This window comes from Aethalodelphis obliquidens, unplaced genomic scaffold (assembly GCF_003676395.1).
Source record: "Aethalodelphis obliquidens isolate GAN/ISIS:26980383/991018 unplaced genomic scaffold, ASM367639v1 scaffold10, whole genome shotgun sequence".
In the NCBI taxonomy this organism is placed as follows: Eukaryota; Metazoa; Chordata; class Mammalia; order Artiodactyla; family Delphinidae; genus Aethalodelphis; species Aethalodelphis obliquidens.
In genome coordinates this window covers 35,011,782-35,031,570 of record NW_020837954.1, presented here as the reverse complement: position 1 = coordinate 35,031,570, position 19,789 = coordinate 35,011,782, and the positions used below count along the sequence as shown (strand labels likewise).

Genomic DNA, 19,789 nt, shown 5'->3' with positions numbered 1-19,789 from the left:
GGGTCCAGCTGCTCCGCGGCATGTGGGATCCTCCCGGACCGGGGCACGAACCTGTGTCCCCTGCATCGGCAGGCGGACTCCCAACCACTGCACCACCAGGGAAGCCCTGGGTTATGCTTTTATAACCCAATTCCTGCTTATTTTTGGTGAGGTGATCAAACCAACTCTCCTGCTAGCTCTTACTCACAACTCAACCTTCTCTGCTGGCCACCTCACCTCCCACCATCTTCCCTTTCTGACCAGATCCCATCTTTTCCTCTTTCAAATACCTATGGAAATACACAATGACTAGCCTGTACTCAGTACTAAATAGAGGATAGCCAACGGGTTAGTTAACCAGACAGGACATTTCATTTAGCAAGTGAGTAAACATTCCATGGTTAGGAAATCTGTGGCTCACATGCAGCTCTCTTTACGTGCCTGACGAGGGACACATACATATAGAGAGAGCCACTAAGATGTTCATTTACAAGGTATCTAAAACCATCCGTCCTAGGTCAGATTCTGAACTGCAGAATTCTGAGAGCTCGCAGCAAGGTGTTCTCACGAGGAAGTGGGTACCAAGCCCCCGAGAATCTCACTTTTACACTGAAGTCCTTGTCGCATTATCCCCCAGAGCAGGGAGCCACAGTGATCACAGAACGTTGGCACCTTGTAGTTGTGGACGCTGAACTTGTGTGGGATGTTGATTCCGAACCTCTGCTCAGCAATCTGTAGCAAGGAAACAGGAGGACGAGAGCTGAAATTCCATACCCACACCTTTGTGAAAACTGTAACAGGAGCCCACCAAACGCAAAGTGTTACTATGACACCTGAGATGAGTATACTATTACTGCTCAGCCACGATGAATTACCCAGGCCTCACCACGCAGACGAAACACATTTTCTAGCGAACAAGACTGGCTGGACAGAAATGTGTGGTATACATTAACCTGTCCACCATCTTGGGAGATTAACAGAAATTTAAATATTCATTTCACATTTTACATTCACTTGGCCGTGTTTCTCTCCTAGCCAATTCCTCACACCCATGTCTATTTCTAGAACCTTTTAACTTCAGGATTCAAGACATCTTTTACAGGCAACATACACTTGCTATCACCACAAGTTCTTCCAGAAATTGCGTCATGAGGATGGGGTGACCCCCAGAGGACAGGGAACCACAGAAGGAATTTATTCCAAAGTGACATTCAACTGGTGATCTTATTCAGCCCTTCCAGCCTCTGCCTGTCTTTGTATTTTGATATCTGAGTGCAAAGATTCTGCTTTTATCTCACAGACGATCACTTCTCAGGATCAGGTGAAATCTCAAGTACTGTTTCCAGCAAACAGTTAAATTAGGCGTATGCTCTATAGTCTATATCACAGTTGGAAGCAATAACAACAGAGACACACATAACAAGTCGTGGGGCAAACGTTTCCTCTTGAAACGTTTCTGGCCTCCTTCTCATAAAAGAAAGTACACATGCCTCTGTGTGTACTCTCAGCCATCCTGGGTGTATACTGTAAAGAACCATCGAGTTCCAGAGTCGGACTCTTCAGTGCATCTGTAAATCCACTGCTAACTGTTGGTAATACTCCAACTGCCTTCTACCTCCAGAATTGAGAATGTACGCCCACCTCAGCTGGATGCAATGCTAATGGCAAGAGTGATGTTCAAGCCTTTATGTATAGATATAGATCCTCCTTGAAATTCCTCGAGAGGCTGGAGGGGGCCAAAGGTCCCTTTATTTAGGAAGTGCAATTTACAGTTAACAACATACTTACCATATCAATTCTATCTTGTAGTATGGATACTATTTTAGGTCTGAGGCTGAGAGAGAAGCTAGCTAGCAGAGGCTGGGTTCTACATTCAAATCCCAGTCATCTGATGCCAAACTCAGGGAAATCTCTCTGCAAATTAGTAGAACTGATCCCTAGAGCTTTTACCCAGCTGATCACTAATGGAGTCACTTCCAGGACAGGTCAAGCTATGCAAGTATAGAAATACAAATGCCATAATATAAAAAGGAGAGAAATTTCAATTCTGATACCACCATTGGCTTCAAGGAGTGTGGAAGGGAATTGGGAATGAGAGGGAGGAAGGAAAAGCAGAGGGAAGAAGGGAGAGAGAGAGAGAAAGAGAGACAGAGGCAGCGAGAGGGGGAGAGAGAACGAGCAAGAGAGACAGGGAGCGAGAGAGCGAGATAGAGAGAATGTGCTCGCATGAGCTCATGCAGGCACTTAATCAGCAAACTGCTATCTCACCTTTGAATCCACTTTGTTAATATTGTTTTGGCAGGTGCAGGCTGTAACAATTAGATGATGGCAGCGCTTGTGGACGACACAGGTGCACACTAGGAAATTAAATCCAGCGATTATACATTTATTGGAGGCACCAGGCCATGGTGGTTTGATTTAGATGGTGGGCCCACATGATGGCAGCCAATGCTCCCGTTCTTCCTATATTCCTCACCACCACCCTAACTCAGGCCTTTGCTCACGCCTGAACTATTCATACTCAGGTCCGGAACTAATGTCATCCTTCCTGGCTTTCCTCCTTCCTGCCCCAACCTCCAGAGGAATCATCTCGCAGCATATGATTCTGGTCACCTCAGGCCCATAATCTAAAGCATTCAATCGTGCCTCACAGTCAGTCAAACTAGAGTTGAAATTTCCCAGATGGGTTTCAGGCTCTCCCAAGCCGACCCCAGGCTCACCTGTCACCTTTCTTCTCTGGGGGCTCTTTGTTCCACTAATAACTAGACTAGGTGCTCTTCCTGGCGCAAGTCTTCACTCTCCCCAACACACTGTCCATGTCCCTCTCAATCCCTGGGGTATCTTCCTTTCCTATCACTTCACTAAACCTTAAATGTATAACAAGACACAACTTTAAAAAATGTCTCTTTTATGAAAATATACTCCCCATGGCTCCCCTTCTAGACTGAAACTCTCTCCCTCCTCTAGTCTCCTACAACCTCTAGCTGGCCTCCCTCATTTCAGATCTTCCACATACAGCCTCTAATGTCCTCAGGATTCCCAGCCAGCATGATGACTTGAACCAAGTAGGCATTCATTAAGTATTTGCAGAATGACCCAATCAATTGCTTGAATAGTTAGAACTTTCTAAATAACATTTTTTTAATTTTCATTCAGACAACTGATAGAGTGCAGAGTCCAGTTTCCATTAAAGGATGAACATGTGCAATGAAGCAATATGAAAATACACATCATTTTTAAGATCTTTCAAGACATATGGAAGCTTCTAGGATTAAATACATAAAGAGAGATGACATGTCAGCAAGTAGCACTATAATCTAAAACAAATCTAGCTGTCATCAGATTGAATTCTCAGGAGAACCAAGTTGAAAGTGCCCAGAGAACTGGTCTTTTTATATGAGGGAATCCTTCACATAGAAAAATCTTATATTCCAAGGCATTTGTTTTTTTCACAGTCAGCTTGGCTACAGGTTTATCAATTTTATTGATCTTTTTGGAGGATTATTGATAGCATTTGGTTTTGTGGATTTTTTAAATTGTTTTCCTAATTTCAATTTCACTGTTTTGTACTCTATTTTTGTTATTTATTTTCTGCTGCTCAGTTTAGGCTTAAATTTCTCTCCTTTTTAAGATGGAAACTTGGATTATTGATTTTAGACCTTTATTCTTTTCTAATATATGCATTTAATACTCTAAATTTTCGTCTGAGCACTGCTTTCACTGCCTCCCACAAATTTTGATAAATTGTATTTTCATTTGATTTAAAATATTTTTTATTTCCTCTTGAGTCTTCTTTGACCCATGTGCTATTTAGAATATGTAGCTTAATCTTCAAATATTTGGAGGTGTTTGAGCTATCTTTTGGTTATTGATTTCTAGTTTAATTCCACTGTGGTCTGAGAAGATACTTTTTATGATTTCTATTCTTTTATATTTGTTATGGTTTGTTTCAATGTCCCAGAATGTGGTCTATGTTGGTAAATGTTCCTAGTAAGCTTGAGAAGAATGTGTGTTCTGCTGCTCTTAGATGGAGAATTCTATAAATGTCAATTTGATCAAGTTGTGATAGTGCTGTTTAGGTCAACTATATTCTTACTGATTTTCTGCCTGCTGGATCAGGCAGAAATGCTGATCAATCAGAATCAGAAACTGCTGAGATAGTAAATAAAATTAAATCCAACTATAATAGTGGATTTGTTTATATCTCCTTGCAGTTCTATCAGTTTTTGCCTTAAGTATTTTGATGCCCTGTTATTAGGCGCATATACGTTAAAGATTTTTATGTCTTCTTGGAAAACTGACTCCCTTTATCATTCCATAATGCCCTCCCTTATCCTTTATAAATTTCCTTGTTCTGAAGACTACTTTAATCTGTTTGCTTTTTTTAGCATGATTGGTATATCCTTCCAACTAGGCATGTGGTTTTATATCCCTTTGCAAGATGTGAACAAATTAGTGTCCTCATGTCTCCTGACCAGTGTTCTTTCCTGGTCCTTTAACAGGTGGCCCACTGAAAATCAGCTCTTCAAATATCCTGGCACTATGGGCCATGGTAGAAGAAATAAACTAAAAACACAACAGATACGTCACAAATCATGTATTTTTAAACTCAAAAATGTAATCTTGTTTACCAAGAGGTTCTCAAGTTATCTTTGTATGTATGAGATGGACAGAGCATACCCCTGTGCTGGAGAGGTCCAAGCCAAAAAGTGACATTGATTCTGACCTGTGAACTATGCTCTCAGTTGAGGCTGAAATTAATAGCAGAAGGTCAATTATTGTTGTCATATCAATTCAGTTTTTCCTAAATTTGAGAACTCAGAATTGTTCATACATATTAAAGTCAAAATTACATCCAAATGTATGTCTTACTCCATTCTTCTAAGGGAAATAATATTTTACTTCCCCTCCTTCAGAAGAGAAGGTGGGATTTCTTTATTTACCTAGTTTACCATAGGTTACCACTCTAGGATAGGTAGTACTATTTTACCAATGATCTGTAGGGTGTAAATTAAGATAATAGGTACCATATGGATAAACCATGAGATGACGCTCAAGTTAATGATGAGGGAGGCCCAAATAAAAGAAAAGTCCAATCCAGCCTGGCTAAACCTCCAGATTAAGGAGCCTTCTTTTCCTCTTTCCTTTTTTATTTCATTCCAATTCTTCCGGAACACTAATCGAGGTTATCTCAGAATTGTGAAAATCAAAATAAATTGAATGGATAATAACTTACAAGACCTTTAACAGCCTAACTTTGAACATTCTCACATTTAACTAAATTCAGAAAATCCAAAAAGCAACTTGGATAATAGCTTCTATTTCCAATTCAGGTAAAGAGAAATCAGCATTGTGCTACTTCTCACTCCTACGGACAAGGGGATTGTAAAACACCAAAAATTTATCTTCAAGACTCAAGGGTCCTGCTCACAAAATCGCATTACCTTTTAGTATGTTCATGATCCTGCAGAGACAAAACTTTAAACAACTACACGTATATAGGTATCCTGGATTCAGAAATAAAAACATCCCCTCTACTTTGTCTACAAAAAGACATGGCTAAAATTTAAACAAAACTAAAGGGTTGTAATTCTACGGGGGTCTCATTTGACCTACAGAGAGTTATTTACCAAAATATTAATGGAATGTATCCTGTTTCCTCTTGGTATAATCACTTTTTAACACAGGAACAAGATTAAACATAGTTTTAAAATGTTTTCTTACCTTGGCATTGATAACCCTGTTTCCCAAATACACCCCTGTTCAAGACAATAGAGAAAAAAGAAACCATTAGTCAAATATTTCAGCAACAATGTTCCTATAATTACAGTACTTAAGGAAAACAAATTTCGTCCTCTGGTCCTTTATAAAAAACACAATTTCAGAGAAGCAGCAGAAATAATGTCCTTTTTAAGCCCTTTTTTGTTACCACAGGACAAGGAGGAAATTGATGAGTTAGAATGCTCCAAATAACAAACAGGTGAGTTTGGCAGTTCTCATTCTACCCATCGCTGCGGCAATCCCCCAAGTCCTCAGTGAAAATAAACCTCCTCTGTGTGTATGACTGAGCCTCTTCCTGAAGTTTCACTTTACTGCCTTACTGATCATTCTCTCTCACATACACATAAAGACATGCAGAGGGTGAAGTAAACAGATGCAGATATACATATGGATGTAAACAGGTGAGTCCACTCCAGCTGCCTGACCTGAGGCATCTTCCATCTTCCGTGTGCCCACATCACCCAGAGTCCACTGGGGAGCAGAAGTGCGGTCACAATATGCCCATCATACCCACAGCTTCCATCTCTGTCTCTCCCTAATACAGTCTCTGGGTGATGGTGATATGATTCTCATTCTTATTAACAAAAACCACATTTTACTAAGCCAGTAGGATATGCCAGGCCATGAGCCAAGCAGCTGACCTCTACCATCTCATTTAATCCTCATAAAAGCCACGTGAGGTAGCACATAGAATAGGATGGCCTAGAGCACAGATCCTGAAGCTGGATGGCCTGGATGTGATTTGGGGCAAGTTGTTAACTACTTTGAGCCACTGTTTCTTAATATATAAAAAGGTATAATAATAACAGTACCTACTTTATAAGGTTATCATGAAGATAAAAAGTGTTGATTATGTAAAATACTTAGAACAGTGCCTGGCACTCTAGTGCATATAAAAGTTTACTATGTAAATAAAATAAAATTATTGTCTCTGTTTTGCAAATGAGGAGACATTGCTGGGTTATATAGCTTGTCTAGGTTCACACATCTAGTTGGTGATGAGATTGAATGACAGAGTCCATGTGCTTAATCATATATGTGTGTGTGTGTGTGTGTATGTGTGTGTGTGTGTATGTGTGTGTGTGTATATATATATAAAACACATAACCACTATTTTAAGTGTGTGTGCATGTGTGTGTGTGTGTGTGTGCGTGTGCGTGTGTTTCACAAGGCCAGTTAGGTGGGAGTTAAAGTTTCCTTGGTAGAAAAAAAATTGGTGAAATTATCAAGTAAGTTTCCATTAAGAACGTTAGTTGAGATCACAGGTTGTCACCACAAATGCCTACAGGGGCAGACAGGTCACGTAAAGGAGGGAAGCCAAATGGTGTAACATGAAATAAAAGAGCAACAGACAATTACCCTTCTGGTCAGGCAAATCCAGGGAGAGGTGGGTCTAACTGGAACATGCAAAGAAGAAAAATGGGCTCGAAGTTGCCAGAGATGCTAATTTTTTCATCAAAAAATGGAATAGGAACGTCTTCCTAAAGACTACAGTTTTAGGCTTCATACATATCGACAGCCAGTTTAGGGCCTTTGGTTTAGACAAGACTCTATACTTTTTCTTTCTTTTATATTTTATTTATTTTTTTATTGTGTACAAATTTAATGTCTTATTTCTTTTTAAAATTTATTTTATTGAAGTATAGTTGATTTACAATGTTGCGTTAGTTTCTGGTGCATAGCAAAGTGATTCATTTTATATATATATATACATATCTATGTATACATATATGTTCTTTTTCAGATTCTTTTCCGTTATACGTTATTACAAGATATTGAATATAGTTGCCTGTGTTATACAGTAGGTCCTTGTTGTTCATCTGTTTTATATATAGTAGTATGTATCTGTTAACCCCAAACCCCTAATTTATCCCTGCCCCCTCCTTCTGCCTTTGGTAAGCATAAATTTGTTTTCTATGTCTGTGAGTCTATTTCTGTTTTGTAAATAAGTTCCTTTGTACCATTTTTTTAGATTCCACATGGTATCATATGATATTTGTGAGGAGATGGAAAAAGGTATTCCACGCAAATGGAAATCAAAAGAAAGCTGGAGCAGCAATACTTGTATCAGATAAAATAGACTTTAAAATAAACACTGTTTCAAGAGACAAAGAAGGACACTACATAATGATCAAGGATCAATCCAAGAAGATATAACAATTGTAAATATATATGCACCCAACATAGGAGCACCTTAATACGTAAGGCAACTATTAACAGATGCAAAAGGAGATATCAACAGTAACACAATAATAGTGGGGGACTTTAACACCCCACTTACATCAATGGACAGATCATCCAGACAGAAAATCAATAAGGAAACACTGGCCTTACATGACACATTAGACCAAATGATATTTATTGATATTATCTATAGAGCATTTCACCCAAAAAGCAGCAGAATACACATTCTTTTCAAGTGCACATGGAACATTCTTGATAGATCACATGCTAGGCCACAAAAAAAGCCTCAGTAAATTTAAGAATAGTGAAATATCAACCATATATTTCAACCACATCACTATAATATTAGAAGTCAACTATAAGAAAAAAAAACCTGCAAAAAACACAAACAGATGGAGGCTAAACAGTATGCTACTAAACAACCAATGGGTCACTGAAGAGATCAAAGAGGAAATAAAAAAAAATACCTAGAGACAAATGAAAATGAAAACGTGACAATCCAAAACCTATGGGACATGGGACTTTGCTGGTGGCACAGTGGTTGAGAATCCGCCTGCCAATGCAGGGGACACAGGTTCAATCCCTGCCAGGAAGATCCCACATGCCATGGAACAGCTAAGCCCGTGAGCCACAACTACTGAGCCTGCGCTCTAGAGCCCACGAGCCACAACTACTGAAGCCTGCGTGCCTAGAGCCCATGCTCCACAACAAGAGAAGCCACCACAATGAGAAGCCCGCGCACCGCAACGAAGAGTAGCACCCGCTAGCCGCCAACTAAAAGAAAGCCCGTGCACAGCAACGAAGACCCAACACAGCCAAAAATAAATAAATATTAAAAAAAAAAACCACAACACCTATGGGACACAGCCAAAGCAGTTCTAAGAAAGAAGTTTATAGTGATACAAGCTTACCTCAGGAAACAAGAAAAATCTCAATAAACAACCTAAACTTACACCTAAAACAACTAGAGAAAGAAGAACAAACAAAACCCAAAGTTAGTAGAAGGAAGGAAATCATAAAGATCAGAACAGAAATAAGTGAAATAGAGACTTAAAAAGCAATAGAAAAGATAAATGAAACTAAAATCTGGTTCTTCAAAAAGATAAAAAAAAATTGATAAACCTTTAGCCAGACTCATCCAGGAAAAATAGAGAGAGGGCCCAATGAAATGAAAAACGAGAAGTTACCACAGACACCACAGAAATACAAACGATCATAAGAGATTACTATGAGCAACTATAATGCCAATAAAACAGACAACCTAGAAGAAATGGACAAATTCTTAGAAAGGTACAGTCTCCCAAGATGGAACCAGGAAGAAATAGAAAATATGAATAGACCAATTACCGGTACTGAAATTGAATCAGTAATTTAAAAGCTCTCAACAAACAAAAGTTCAGGATCAGATGGCTTCACAGGTGAATTCTACCAAACATTTAGACAAGAGTTAACACCTACCCTTCTGAAACTATTCCAAAAAATTGCAGAGGAAGGAAGACTTCCAAATTCATTCTGTGAGGCCACCATCACCCTGATACCAAAACTAGACAAAGATATCACAAAAAAAAGAAAATTACAGGCCAATATCACTGATGAACATAGATGCAAAAATCCTCAATAAAATACTAGCAAACAGATTCCAATAGTACTTTAAAAGGTTCATAGACAAGACCATATTCTTGATTAAAAAGGCCAGAAACACAAACTAAGGCTGCATTCTGACTGTTAAAAGGTATAAAATCCAAAGTAATCACAAAACCCCCCACAAAACACAAAGTAATTGATCAATACTCAGAAATGAATCTGAATCAAGTGTTTCTGCCTTAAACAAAATGACTAAAATTTGCAACAAAAACAAAGATCTCCTTTTATGCTGCAGATATGAAAGTGTGTTTCTTCCTCCTGAGAAGGGTGTGTATGTGTATGTTTTGTGCATGTGAGGGTATTTCTTCCTTCTCTCTGCAAATAAATATGTTTAATGTTGCCTCTAATTGAAGATAACTATTACTTAAATTTATTTTACATTATAGATTTGCCACTTGAGTAACATGTATAGTAAGATATTGCCCCAAATCATCTAGAATTTCTCAACTATTAATTATCTTGATTCTTAAATGCCAGGGATTATAGTATGTGATCACTGAAAGCTATTACCTTTGTCTACATACTATAAGGCTGAAGACTACTGTATGTTTAGTTTACTTGCAACAATTAATTCCATAAGTCATCATGTGATTCATGCCTTCTTAGAGAAATACTGTTGACATTTCTTTCCTCCTTAGGGATAGATCATTTATTAACTGATTAGCCTCTCTCTCTAATTAGTGCTTTTTAACCAGTTCATGATTCATTAGCACTTTTACCAACATGATTGGCAAAAGAAATAACATATAAAACTTAATCTGTAAATTGTGTAATTTTTTTGTTGGGGATTAAAATTTCTAGGTCAACATATTAGAGTAAGAGAAAAAAATCAGATTCTAAAACAATTCTTAATAATCATGCTTTCTCCTGAAATCACACACAACCAGAGGAAGTCTCAGCTCTTGGGAGGAGAGAAGACAGGGGACCTCTTACCAGATAAACTCCCTGCAGTGAGAGCAGTAGGTGGGCTGCCTCAGGTATGTGGCCATGAACTTATGTCCGTTGATCTGGTGGACTCGCCTTCGCATAGCCCTTTGGCGCTTCCTGGTAAAATGTTTGAAGATTCGGTCTCTCTGGAGAGTAGCTATATATTAAAAGAAGGGAAAAAAGAATAATGTGTAATGAACCTACCAGCACCTAATGTATGAGAAAGTTTGGTAGTTCAAATACTCCCCAAATTACTTTTTTCTTTCTTCAAGATGTAAAACACCCCAGAAAATCATCATGCTTTGTTAGACATACGTGAACCCTGGGATTCCCAACTGCCTAGTTATAATTGGCTATCTTGGGCCAGTCTCCCCCGGAACAGAGCGTGGGCTCCCCAGACTTTCGATGCGCCAGTATGTGACAGCAGCATGGTCTCGCAGTCCCTGTCCAGCTGTCTGGGACCTCAGGTTCACCGACTGGCTGCAGTGACCGGCTGGCAAACAGGGCTCCTCATTACTCCCCTTTCATTCTGCTGTCCTCACAAACTTAGTGAGGGAACTGCCCCCAACACAGTGAGAGCCCTGCCCAAAAGCATCAGTTCCAGCACCACCTCTGTTAACTTGGAAGAGTCAGAAATTAACTGGGAATACACTCAGAGTTCCCTTTCTAATTTCATATTTTAAAAGTAGTGGCTCCTAATCTGAAGGCTCTAAAAACTGTGCACCATTTAAAGATCATAAATGATATCTTCCACCTAACTGTTCTAGAACTTTTCCAATGTATGCAGAGACTTGTGATTATAAAATAAAGATTCCTTCTTCAATAATGCTTTTAAATGAATCACTGCTCCAAAGGAAACTAAAGGAATCATGCAAGAATAATCTGCTAATAAATTTTAAAACCTGGAAGAAATAGAAGATTTCCATGTAAATACATGGTCAAAATTAGTCACATAAACCAAAAAGTCTAATTTTTTAGAAGGAATTGATAAAGTTTTTAAAGGACTACCTCTAATTCTGAAGGATTCATTTTATGTAGACTTTTCCCAGTAGCAATATACTCAAATAACCAGAAACTTCTATACTACCCAGAATTATCTTAAAAAGAAAAACTCACTATGACCAAGTGGGAATTTTCTCAGGAGCATAACAATGGGCATATTATTACAAAATCTATTATAGCTTATTCTATTAATAGGTGAAAGAATAAGTATGACAGTTTCAATAGATGTTTAAAAGGCACTTGATAAAATTTAACTTGTAATCCAATAAAAAATTCTTTTGAAAAGACTAAAAGATTGTCTCTTTAACATGACTAACACACATTTTCACAGGTCAGAAGTATCAAACTGAATGGTAAATGTTAACAAAATTCCTGTGACAGTTAAGAACGAATAAGACTAATTATCACCACTATTATTTAATATTATTCTGAAAGTACTCACCAAAGTTGTTAGAAATGAAACAAAAGATCAAACTATTAGGAAAAGGTGGCAAAGATACCATTATTTGAAGTTGTTTAATGCATGACTAGAAAACTCAGGAGAATTCAGCCTAATCTATTAAAAAAATGAGTTCGGTGTGATGGACAATAATAAACCATTAAAAGTCAAGGTATTTAGTATATCAAAAGAGCCAATTAGAATAAGTTAAAAAATCCCATTCATACAACCAAAAAAACCAAATTATCTAGGAAATAATTTATCAGAAGTACAAGATTTATATGAAAAAAAGACTATAAAACCAACTGAAGGGTATGAAAAGTAAAAATGAAGTCTTAAATTGGAACACTCAATACTACTAAGTTGTCAATTCTATCTAACATCTAAATTCAACAAAATTTCAATCAACATTCCCAAAGGATGTTTCTAAACTTGACAATTTTTTTCAAGGTTTATTTGGTACTATAAATATTTTAAAACTGTCCCAAAATTTCAATGAGGGAGGACCTGCTCTACATGTTAAAACATATTATAAAATTACGATAATTTAAACAGTGCTCTACCCCCTCAAGAAAAGTCCAAAACTAGAAATCAATTTGGCTGAAAGAGAATATGGTTCAAATCAGTGGGAAAAGATGGATTATTCAATAAGTGCTGTTTAGACAACTAGGTAGCCTTTTGGGAAATATCTTTACCTCACTCCTTACACCCGAATAATCTCAGATAAATGTTGAGGTGGAAATTATAGAAAGAAAGAAAACATGGGAAAAAAATACACTCCTAGGAATGGGATGAGGGTAACAAATTTCTACAGCCATAAAAGATCCACAGATTTGCAATCTATGAAATTTAAAGTCCTACTTGTCAACAGACACAAAACAAAGTTAAAACAAACTGGGGAGAAAAGGATTTGCAACATGTGACAAAGTGTTACTATTTATAATATGTATAAATCATTAAGAAAAGAGGATAAACAATCTAGTAAAAAAGGGGCAGAGGAAGTGAACAGGGAATTCATAAAATTATAAATGCAAATAGACAATAAACATGCCAAGATGTCCAATCCTATCCAAGACAGACATGTAAGAACTGCAAGGTAAATGACATTTTACCTCTTAAGTTGGCAAATACTTATAAAGGTAGTTAACATGCCTACTCTTACTACAGTGTAGGGAAATCTGCACCTCCAGCCTCTGCTGGTAGGAGCATAAACTGGTCTCTAGTCCTCGCCCCACCATCCTCTGGCTGTATTTACCCTGCTAAGCCTCAGTGTTCCCATCTAATAAACCAGGTAGTGCCTTCCTCCTAGGTTTTTTCCAAGGACTGAATGAGATAATGCGTTAGAAACGTTTTGCCCAGAGCTAAGCACATGGTCACATTCAACACGTAGCTATTTCAAGAATGATTTCTTTCGGTGACCAATTTGACAAATACCTGTCGAAGTATTTATTCCAGTTTTATTGGGAAATAATTGACCTAACTTCACTGTGTAAGTTTAAGGTGTACAAGCATGACGGTCTGATTTACAAATACTGTGCAATGATTACCACAATAGGTTCAGCTAACATTCACCTTCTCATATAAATACAATAAAAAGAAAGAAGAAAAGGAAATACATATTTTCTCCTTGTGATGAGAACTCTTAGGATTTATTCTCGACTTTCCTATATATCATACATCAATGTTAGCTGTGGTTATCATGTTGTATACATTACATCCCTAGTACTTACTTATCTTATAACCAGAAGTTTATACCTTTTGACCACCTTCCTCCAATTCTTCCTCCCCCTACACCCGGCCTCTGGTAACCACAAATCTGATCTGTTTTTCTGTGAATTGGTTGTTTTGTTTTTCCTGTTTGTTTTTTGGATCATACAGTATTTGTTTTTCTCTGACTTATTTCACTTAGCATAATGCCTTCAAGGTCCATCCATGTTGACGTAAATGGTAAGATATCCTCATTTTTTTATAGCTAATATTCCATTGTGTATATATATCACAACTTCTTTATCCATTCATCCATCGATAGACACAGGTTGTTTCTATATCTTGGCTATTGTAAACAATGCTGCTATGAACATGGGGGTGCAGATATCTTTTCGAGCTAGTGTTTTTGTGACCTTGTCCAAGTGTTATGTGCATTTCCTTTCATGCAACAATTCAACTTCTAGGATTTGTTTTCTATAAAAAAACATCAGAAAGCAGGAATATATGTTATATAGATATCAATCATTATATTCTTTTTAACAGTAAAAATTAGGGTCAATACAAGAAATCTCAAAGAATAAAATGTAGAAATAGTCCAAATAAATGTTGCTAAGATACCAATTCTTCAGAGGCTCTAGCATGGTTAAAATTGTACCTGCTTCAGGTTTTGTTTTGGGGTGTGTGTGTGTAACATCTCTGGCAAGCAGCCCAATTACTATCATTCTCAGGTTTCCCAGCTATCTAAAGAAGATGAAAATATACCTTTGTCCTCAGCGCTACGGGGATAGTGTCATAATCAACATTCCTGAGAGGTTCTTACAATTTTGGATAAGGGTCACATAAGAACAGAAGTCACTGTACTGTACTGCTCTCTTCCACAATACTTCTAGAAGCCATTTAGTAACCACAAAATAAACAGATTTTAATGTTCATTTGTTGACAGATGATGAAAGTTAGCCTAATGATAAGACCCTATACCTGACCTACATTTTCACCAACCTAAGACCCAGCTCAGTACTGGCCAAAGTAAAACTTGTATTGAATTACTAAACACTTATCACATCTAAATGCAAATTAAATTCTCCCTGGGGGTCCAATTACCAATAATTTACTCATTTAATCCCTTAATACTATAAAGATTGGTTAAAAGGTCAGCTCACTTGCAGTTTTAATATTTCATGAATTGGGTCTTTTTTTCCCCCCCTCAACAGCTATTACCATTGCAGTAATGTGACCTATCAATTTTCCAGGTGATTTGTTATAGCTGGAAGGACATAGGAAGAAACTGCTTGTAGTTGTTCACCAAGTCGGTCATCCCCTAATGCCTTCGCTCCTGCCTTTCACCCCGCCCTGGAATGTTCTTCCTTCCTTTTTTTTTTGTTTTTTTTTTGTTTTAAACTAGTTAACTTAGACTTTCCTGTGTGCCTCAGAGCCTAAGGCAAATCCTGAATCAGAGTGAAATGCTTCTCCCCTCTGTTTCCACAGCAACCTGGGAGCACACCTCCATCTTTTCCCTTATCCCAGGAAACTAGGGGTTATGTCTCTTTCACCTCCTATACCCAGGTGCCTCATAAGACCTCATACATGGTCATTTTAACTAAACTTCACTCTTCCCTTTTCTCTATTCTTTTGCACATGTGCCTCTTTTTGTTTAGAAAGCAAACACACACTCACCCACACCTCAGCATTTGCAAGAAATTTAAGTCATGTAAGTAAACCGGGGCCCCCATGGCTTCATATGGCTTTCCCTATCACCATTCTTTTGCTGGCTGCCCTGACCAGGAAGAAACAACTCTGGGACTTAACTGTGTTCCCCAGAGCACAGACTCAACCCCCATTTGACAATCAGAGTGCAGAGGGAGCTTCCTCATTGTTCACACGGCCTCCTGTTGACTTAGGACTGAGTTAGAAGGGCTAAAAAAGACGATGTAATCCTGTGTACCCTGGGCTTTGAGAAATCTTTCAGATCACGTGTTAGGTGAACACATCAAGCCATCCTAACATGCTCTGCAGCCAAAACTTGCATCACAACCTCTGTTTTGCTCCTGAGGTGCTCAATGCCTCTAAGTAAATAGGAAGCTGGCTCAGTGCCCCAGAGTGGAAACTCACATTCCAGTCTCAGGAGGTGGGCAGGTCTGGAGCCCTGATCTGTCTTATCCAGGAGTTGGTATTGCCAAGCCCTCCCAACCACAGGGTGGAGAATAATTATGTCAAATGTAACGAAGCTTAACTAGTTTGAAATAAAATTATATTTCATAAAATCTGATTGCCAGCCCACACACTCTTTCAGAACTTCAGGAGGCACAAGTGAGTAGGAGCCACCCCAGGGTAAGCTTCCATCGCAGAAAGCCATGCTGGTCTGAAACTTGCGCTGCTGATGTGAGGCTCTGCCAGGGAGGAGTGGCTCTCCGAAGTCTCTGTCATACGGTCTAAACCTGATCTCAAAAATAGTAAATATTTCATCCTTTTTAGTCTTCTGCTCTCCCTACCTGAATTTAAGGCTTTATATACCAGACATAGACATCTGTATTAGAAAGTACTTCTGAAACATTCTGATGTGAGTCAAAACAGCATAGTTCCAAGTTTCCAAATGACTGTAAGCATATTAAATCAGAAAGAGAAATCTACGGCACTTTTTAATTTTTAGAATTACTGATATAAAGCATATAAAGGAAATACCTCTGATGTAGTGTAGAATGCAATTTAAGTTGAATTTGCTCAGCAGCAAAAGCACTTGGTTTACTAAAATCTGGTCTTCAAGGGGGCGGTGCAGAGGAGGTCGTGCAGCCTTTATATATGGCAGGCAGGAGAGTGTGGTGGGTGAGCGCTTCAAATCTGGAGCCCAGCTGTGAATCCTGCTTCTTCCCCTTATAAACTGGGTGACCTTGGGCAACTTGTTTTATCTCCTATGCCTCAGTTTCCTCATTTGTAGAACATGAAGGGCTAGAGAACTCTCCTCAAAGGGCCATTTTGAGGACTTGCTGAGATAATAAGTGTAACATAATTAGAAAAATACCTAGCAGGTGGCAACTAAGTGTTACCTATTATACTTGTTGTTAAAACTCTTACTTCAGAGTTCAAGAAATAGAAGGGATTTTTAATCCAATCACCTAATTGCCTAGAAGAAGAATCAATACCTAGGAAACCATTACCTAGAAGTTCAACAACGTGCTCAAGGCTCATCTAGTAGCTAGCTAGCACCAGAACTACCCCCGGAATCCTCCACTCTTGATCTTATCCCAGGACCATACAGTTAACACCATCCTGCACTTTGTCCTTTATTAACATTATTAACATTGGGTCTCCTAGAATCTTCTAGAATCAACTGGGTCTCTCCCCTGGAAAGTAATAAATTTTCTGGTGAGGAAACAGAAACTAACAGGAAGGTTAAGTGAGGTCAGGCAGCCAATGATAGAAGTGGGGACGCCAGACCCTGTTTACTATGTTGAACTACTGAGCAATGCTATGTCTTTTTTCTTCTTCCTGAGACATTCATTTTATCATGTGTGCACTTGGGAGGTGATGACTATGGGAAAAACAAACAGGAAAACCTTAGTGTTGACCAAAAGTTACTAGTCAAGAAAGAACCAGAGTGTGCTATATTGTTAATGTCTCTAAAATACAAAATATCCTTGAAAGGTAATGCAATAAGGTAGTGAGAGAATTTTGCTTAGTATTATCCAACATACTGAATAAGCAGCCACGTGATCACAGAACTGTGTGATAAAGAATGATGCTTAAGAACTTAAACTTAGATGATTCCTGTCTGAGACAATAGTGATAATAACAGAACAATTAGCACACGTATTAAGCAAATACATAATTTAAATGAGTCTTTACAACAGGTACACACAACCAGTGGGTGACAGCATTTATTGGGTGTTGAGTGAAGAGAGAATCGCAGGAGTTGTGTACCTAGTCGTCTGATTAATTAAGGAAGACTTCATAAATGGGTTGAGATTAGCTGTTGTTTGGAAGAGGAAGGAGAACCTGGTGAACCAGGATAGGGAGAGGATTCCAGGAATTTACGCCAGCACCAGTCACAATGGTTGTGACAAACAGTGCTGGTATTAAAAATGGCAAGCAAAAGCCCCCAAATGGCACTGAGCAGAACAGAATCTTCTGTTTTTTGAAAAGAGCTGAATCACATGACTCATAGGTATTTCTAAATTCAGACAGAATGATTCAACTCAACGTAGTATGAGACCTGACTCTACAGGAGCTATATACAGGTGTTTCTCAGGGACTTGGCTTCCTCTGAGGACGCACAGTCTACAAAAGCATCTACCATCGTGCAAACTCATGGGGATGACTATCACTGGAAAGAGGAGGGAAAAACAATTTGTTACTAGATTGACCCTCTCGCAGAGGACTCATGGCTCATAGCATCATGAAAGCTGAGCCCATTCTCACCCAACCCCACCTAACCCTCCAGTCTCCTCTGTCAGCAGAAAGAGGAGCAGAACAGAGGTCATGGATGCGGCCATCAGTAATGGTACCCAGGTTCCATCAGGAGCCTCGGGAAAGGCCTCTCACCCCACTGTTATAAGAGCCCTGATCTCCCATCGTCCAATCACCTCCTTCTTAATTTCACCCCTTGTATCTACGGGTACTGTCCAAAGTACAAACTCTCTCCTCAGCCCTGAAGAAAGGGACCTTGGCTCCAATAACATCTGGTTCCTCTCACTCCACAATTTCTTCTTAGTCTCCCTCACCAGCTATTCTCTTCCACCCAACGTTTTAAATATGTGTGTTTCCCAAGGTTCTTTGTACACCATTCTTCTGGTCTTTAGGGGCACTCATCTCCTCCAAGACTTCAAAAGATCTCTTGACTTCCAACAATTGCCTAGGTACTGAGGACTCGCAAATCTGCAGCTCTAGCTCTGGCTTCTAACTACTAAACTTGTTTCTAAGTAGCTTCTCAGTATCTCTTCAAGACATCCCCAAAGTACGTAAAACTTGACATTTGTAGGCTGAACCCTCATCCCCAACCTCTTGAACCCACGTTTCTTCCTAGATAATAGTACCACTATGCTTGGAGTAATCCAGAAAAAGAAGAAAAAAACCCAAAAAACAGCGCAGAGATGTCTTCAGGTCCTCCTTCTCCATCCACAACAAACTGATCGTCAAGTTCTACTAAACTTTCTATGATCTGACTGGGTCTCTCCCTCCCATGCTCATTGGGTATAGTTAGTTCATGCCTTTTTCCTCTCATCTGGACTGTGAAATAGTTTCCTAACTAGTCTCCCTGCACAAGTTTGCTCCCCTCTGAAATCCATCCTTCATCCAACCAGTTATGTGCAGGAAATACACATAATTCACAGTGTATGTGAATATCCTGCATGGAAATCAGGCTTACTGTAGTTGTCCTATTTGAACCATAGTAAGGTAGTAGGGGGTATATTTTCCCCAAAGGGTGGTGCTTCCACTGTCCAACATCTGAGAGAAAGTTGGGTCCTCAGACAGCAAAAAGACTTTCAAGTGGGCCTTAGTCAGGTGGGAGACTAGTCTTTCCCCCGGTCCTCAATTTCTGGGGTCTGGACCTGAGGTACCAGGAATGGGGCATCCACAAGGCTCTGCAGAGAAAGACAGTGGTAGGCTAGGAGTAAGTCCAGTAGCAATGGGCTTGGAGGACCAGGATTCCTTTCATTACGAACCCAGAAGATCTTAAACTCCTCCACTAAGTCTGTTTAGTAGATACCAATGTTGACTTCCCTAACCCCAGACCCATAGTTCTCAGGAACCCATCAAATCTTCTCCTCCCTTTCATCCTGCCACCTGGGTTCCTTCAGGGATTTCTAAGAGTGGGCAGAACATCCTCAAGGGGCAAGGAAACTGGGATATTTATCTTCCAGCTCCCATCTGATATTGGTTAATGGCTGCTTCAAGGAAAGGGGACATTAATTCTCCAGCATTTCCAGCCCTTCTTTGTGGGCTGAGAGGAAATATGGGCAGGTCATTCATAGCATCTACCATAGAATGAATTCATACTTAGCCTGGTCCTGACTTCTTATTTATATTTTGCTGCCGTATATATTTACTAACAAGCTGCTGTGGAATGAGATGGAGTATAACTAGAAAATTCTTACAATAATAATCTTTGACTATCATTGTGCCTACTCTTTT

The 19,789-nt window shown here is 39.0% G+C and overlaps 1 protein-coding gene across 3 annotated transcripts in view; it reads right to left on the bottom strand.

Moving 5' to 3' along the window:
• PRKCH (protein kinase C eta) overlaps positions 1–19,789 on the bottom strand; it is a 223,423-nt gene that overhangs the window by 92,542 nt on the left and 111,092 nt on the right. For all 3 annotated transcript variants that reach the window (XM_027111430.1, XM_027111432.1, XM_027111433.1), the window contains exons 3-6: positions 10,522–10,672; positions 5,704–5,738; positions 2,248–2,336; positions 582–711 (exon numbers count right to left, since the gene is read on the bottom strand). In XM_027111430.1, the coding sequence (XP_026967231.1) occupies positions 582–711; positions 2,248–2,336; positions 5,704–5,738; positions 10,522–10,672 (405 nt within the window). The remainder of the gene's footprint in view (positions 1–581; positions 712–2,247; positions 2,337–5,703; positions 5,739–10,521; positions 10,673–19,789) is intronic.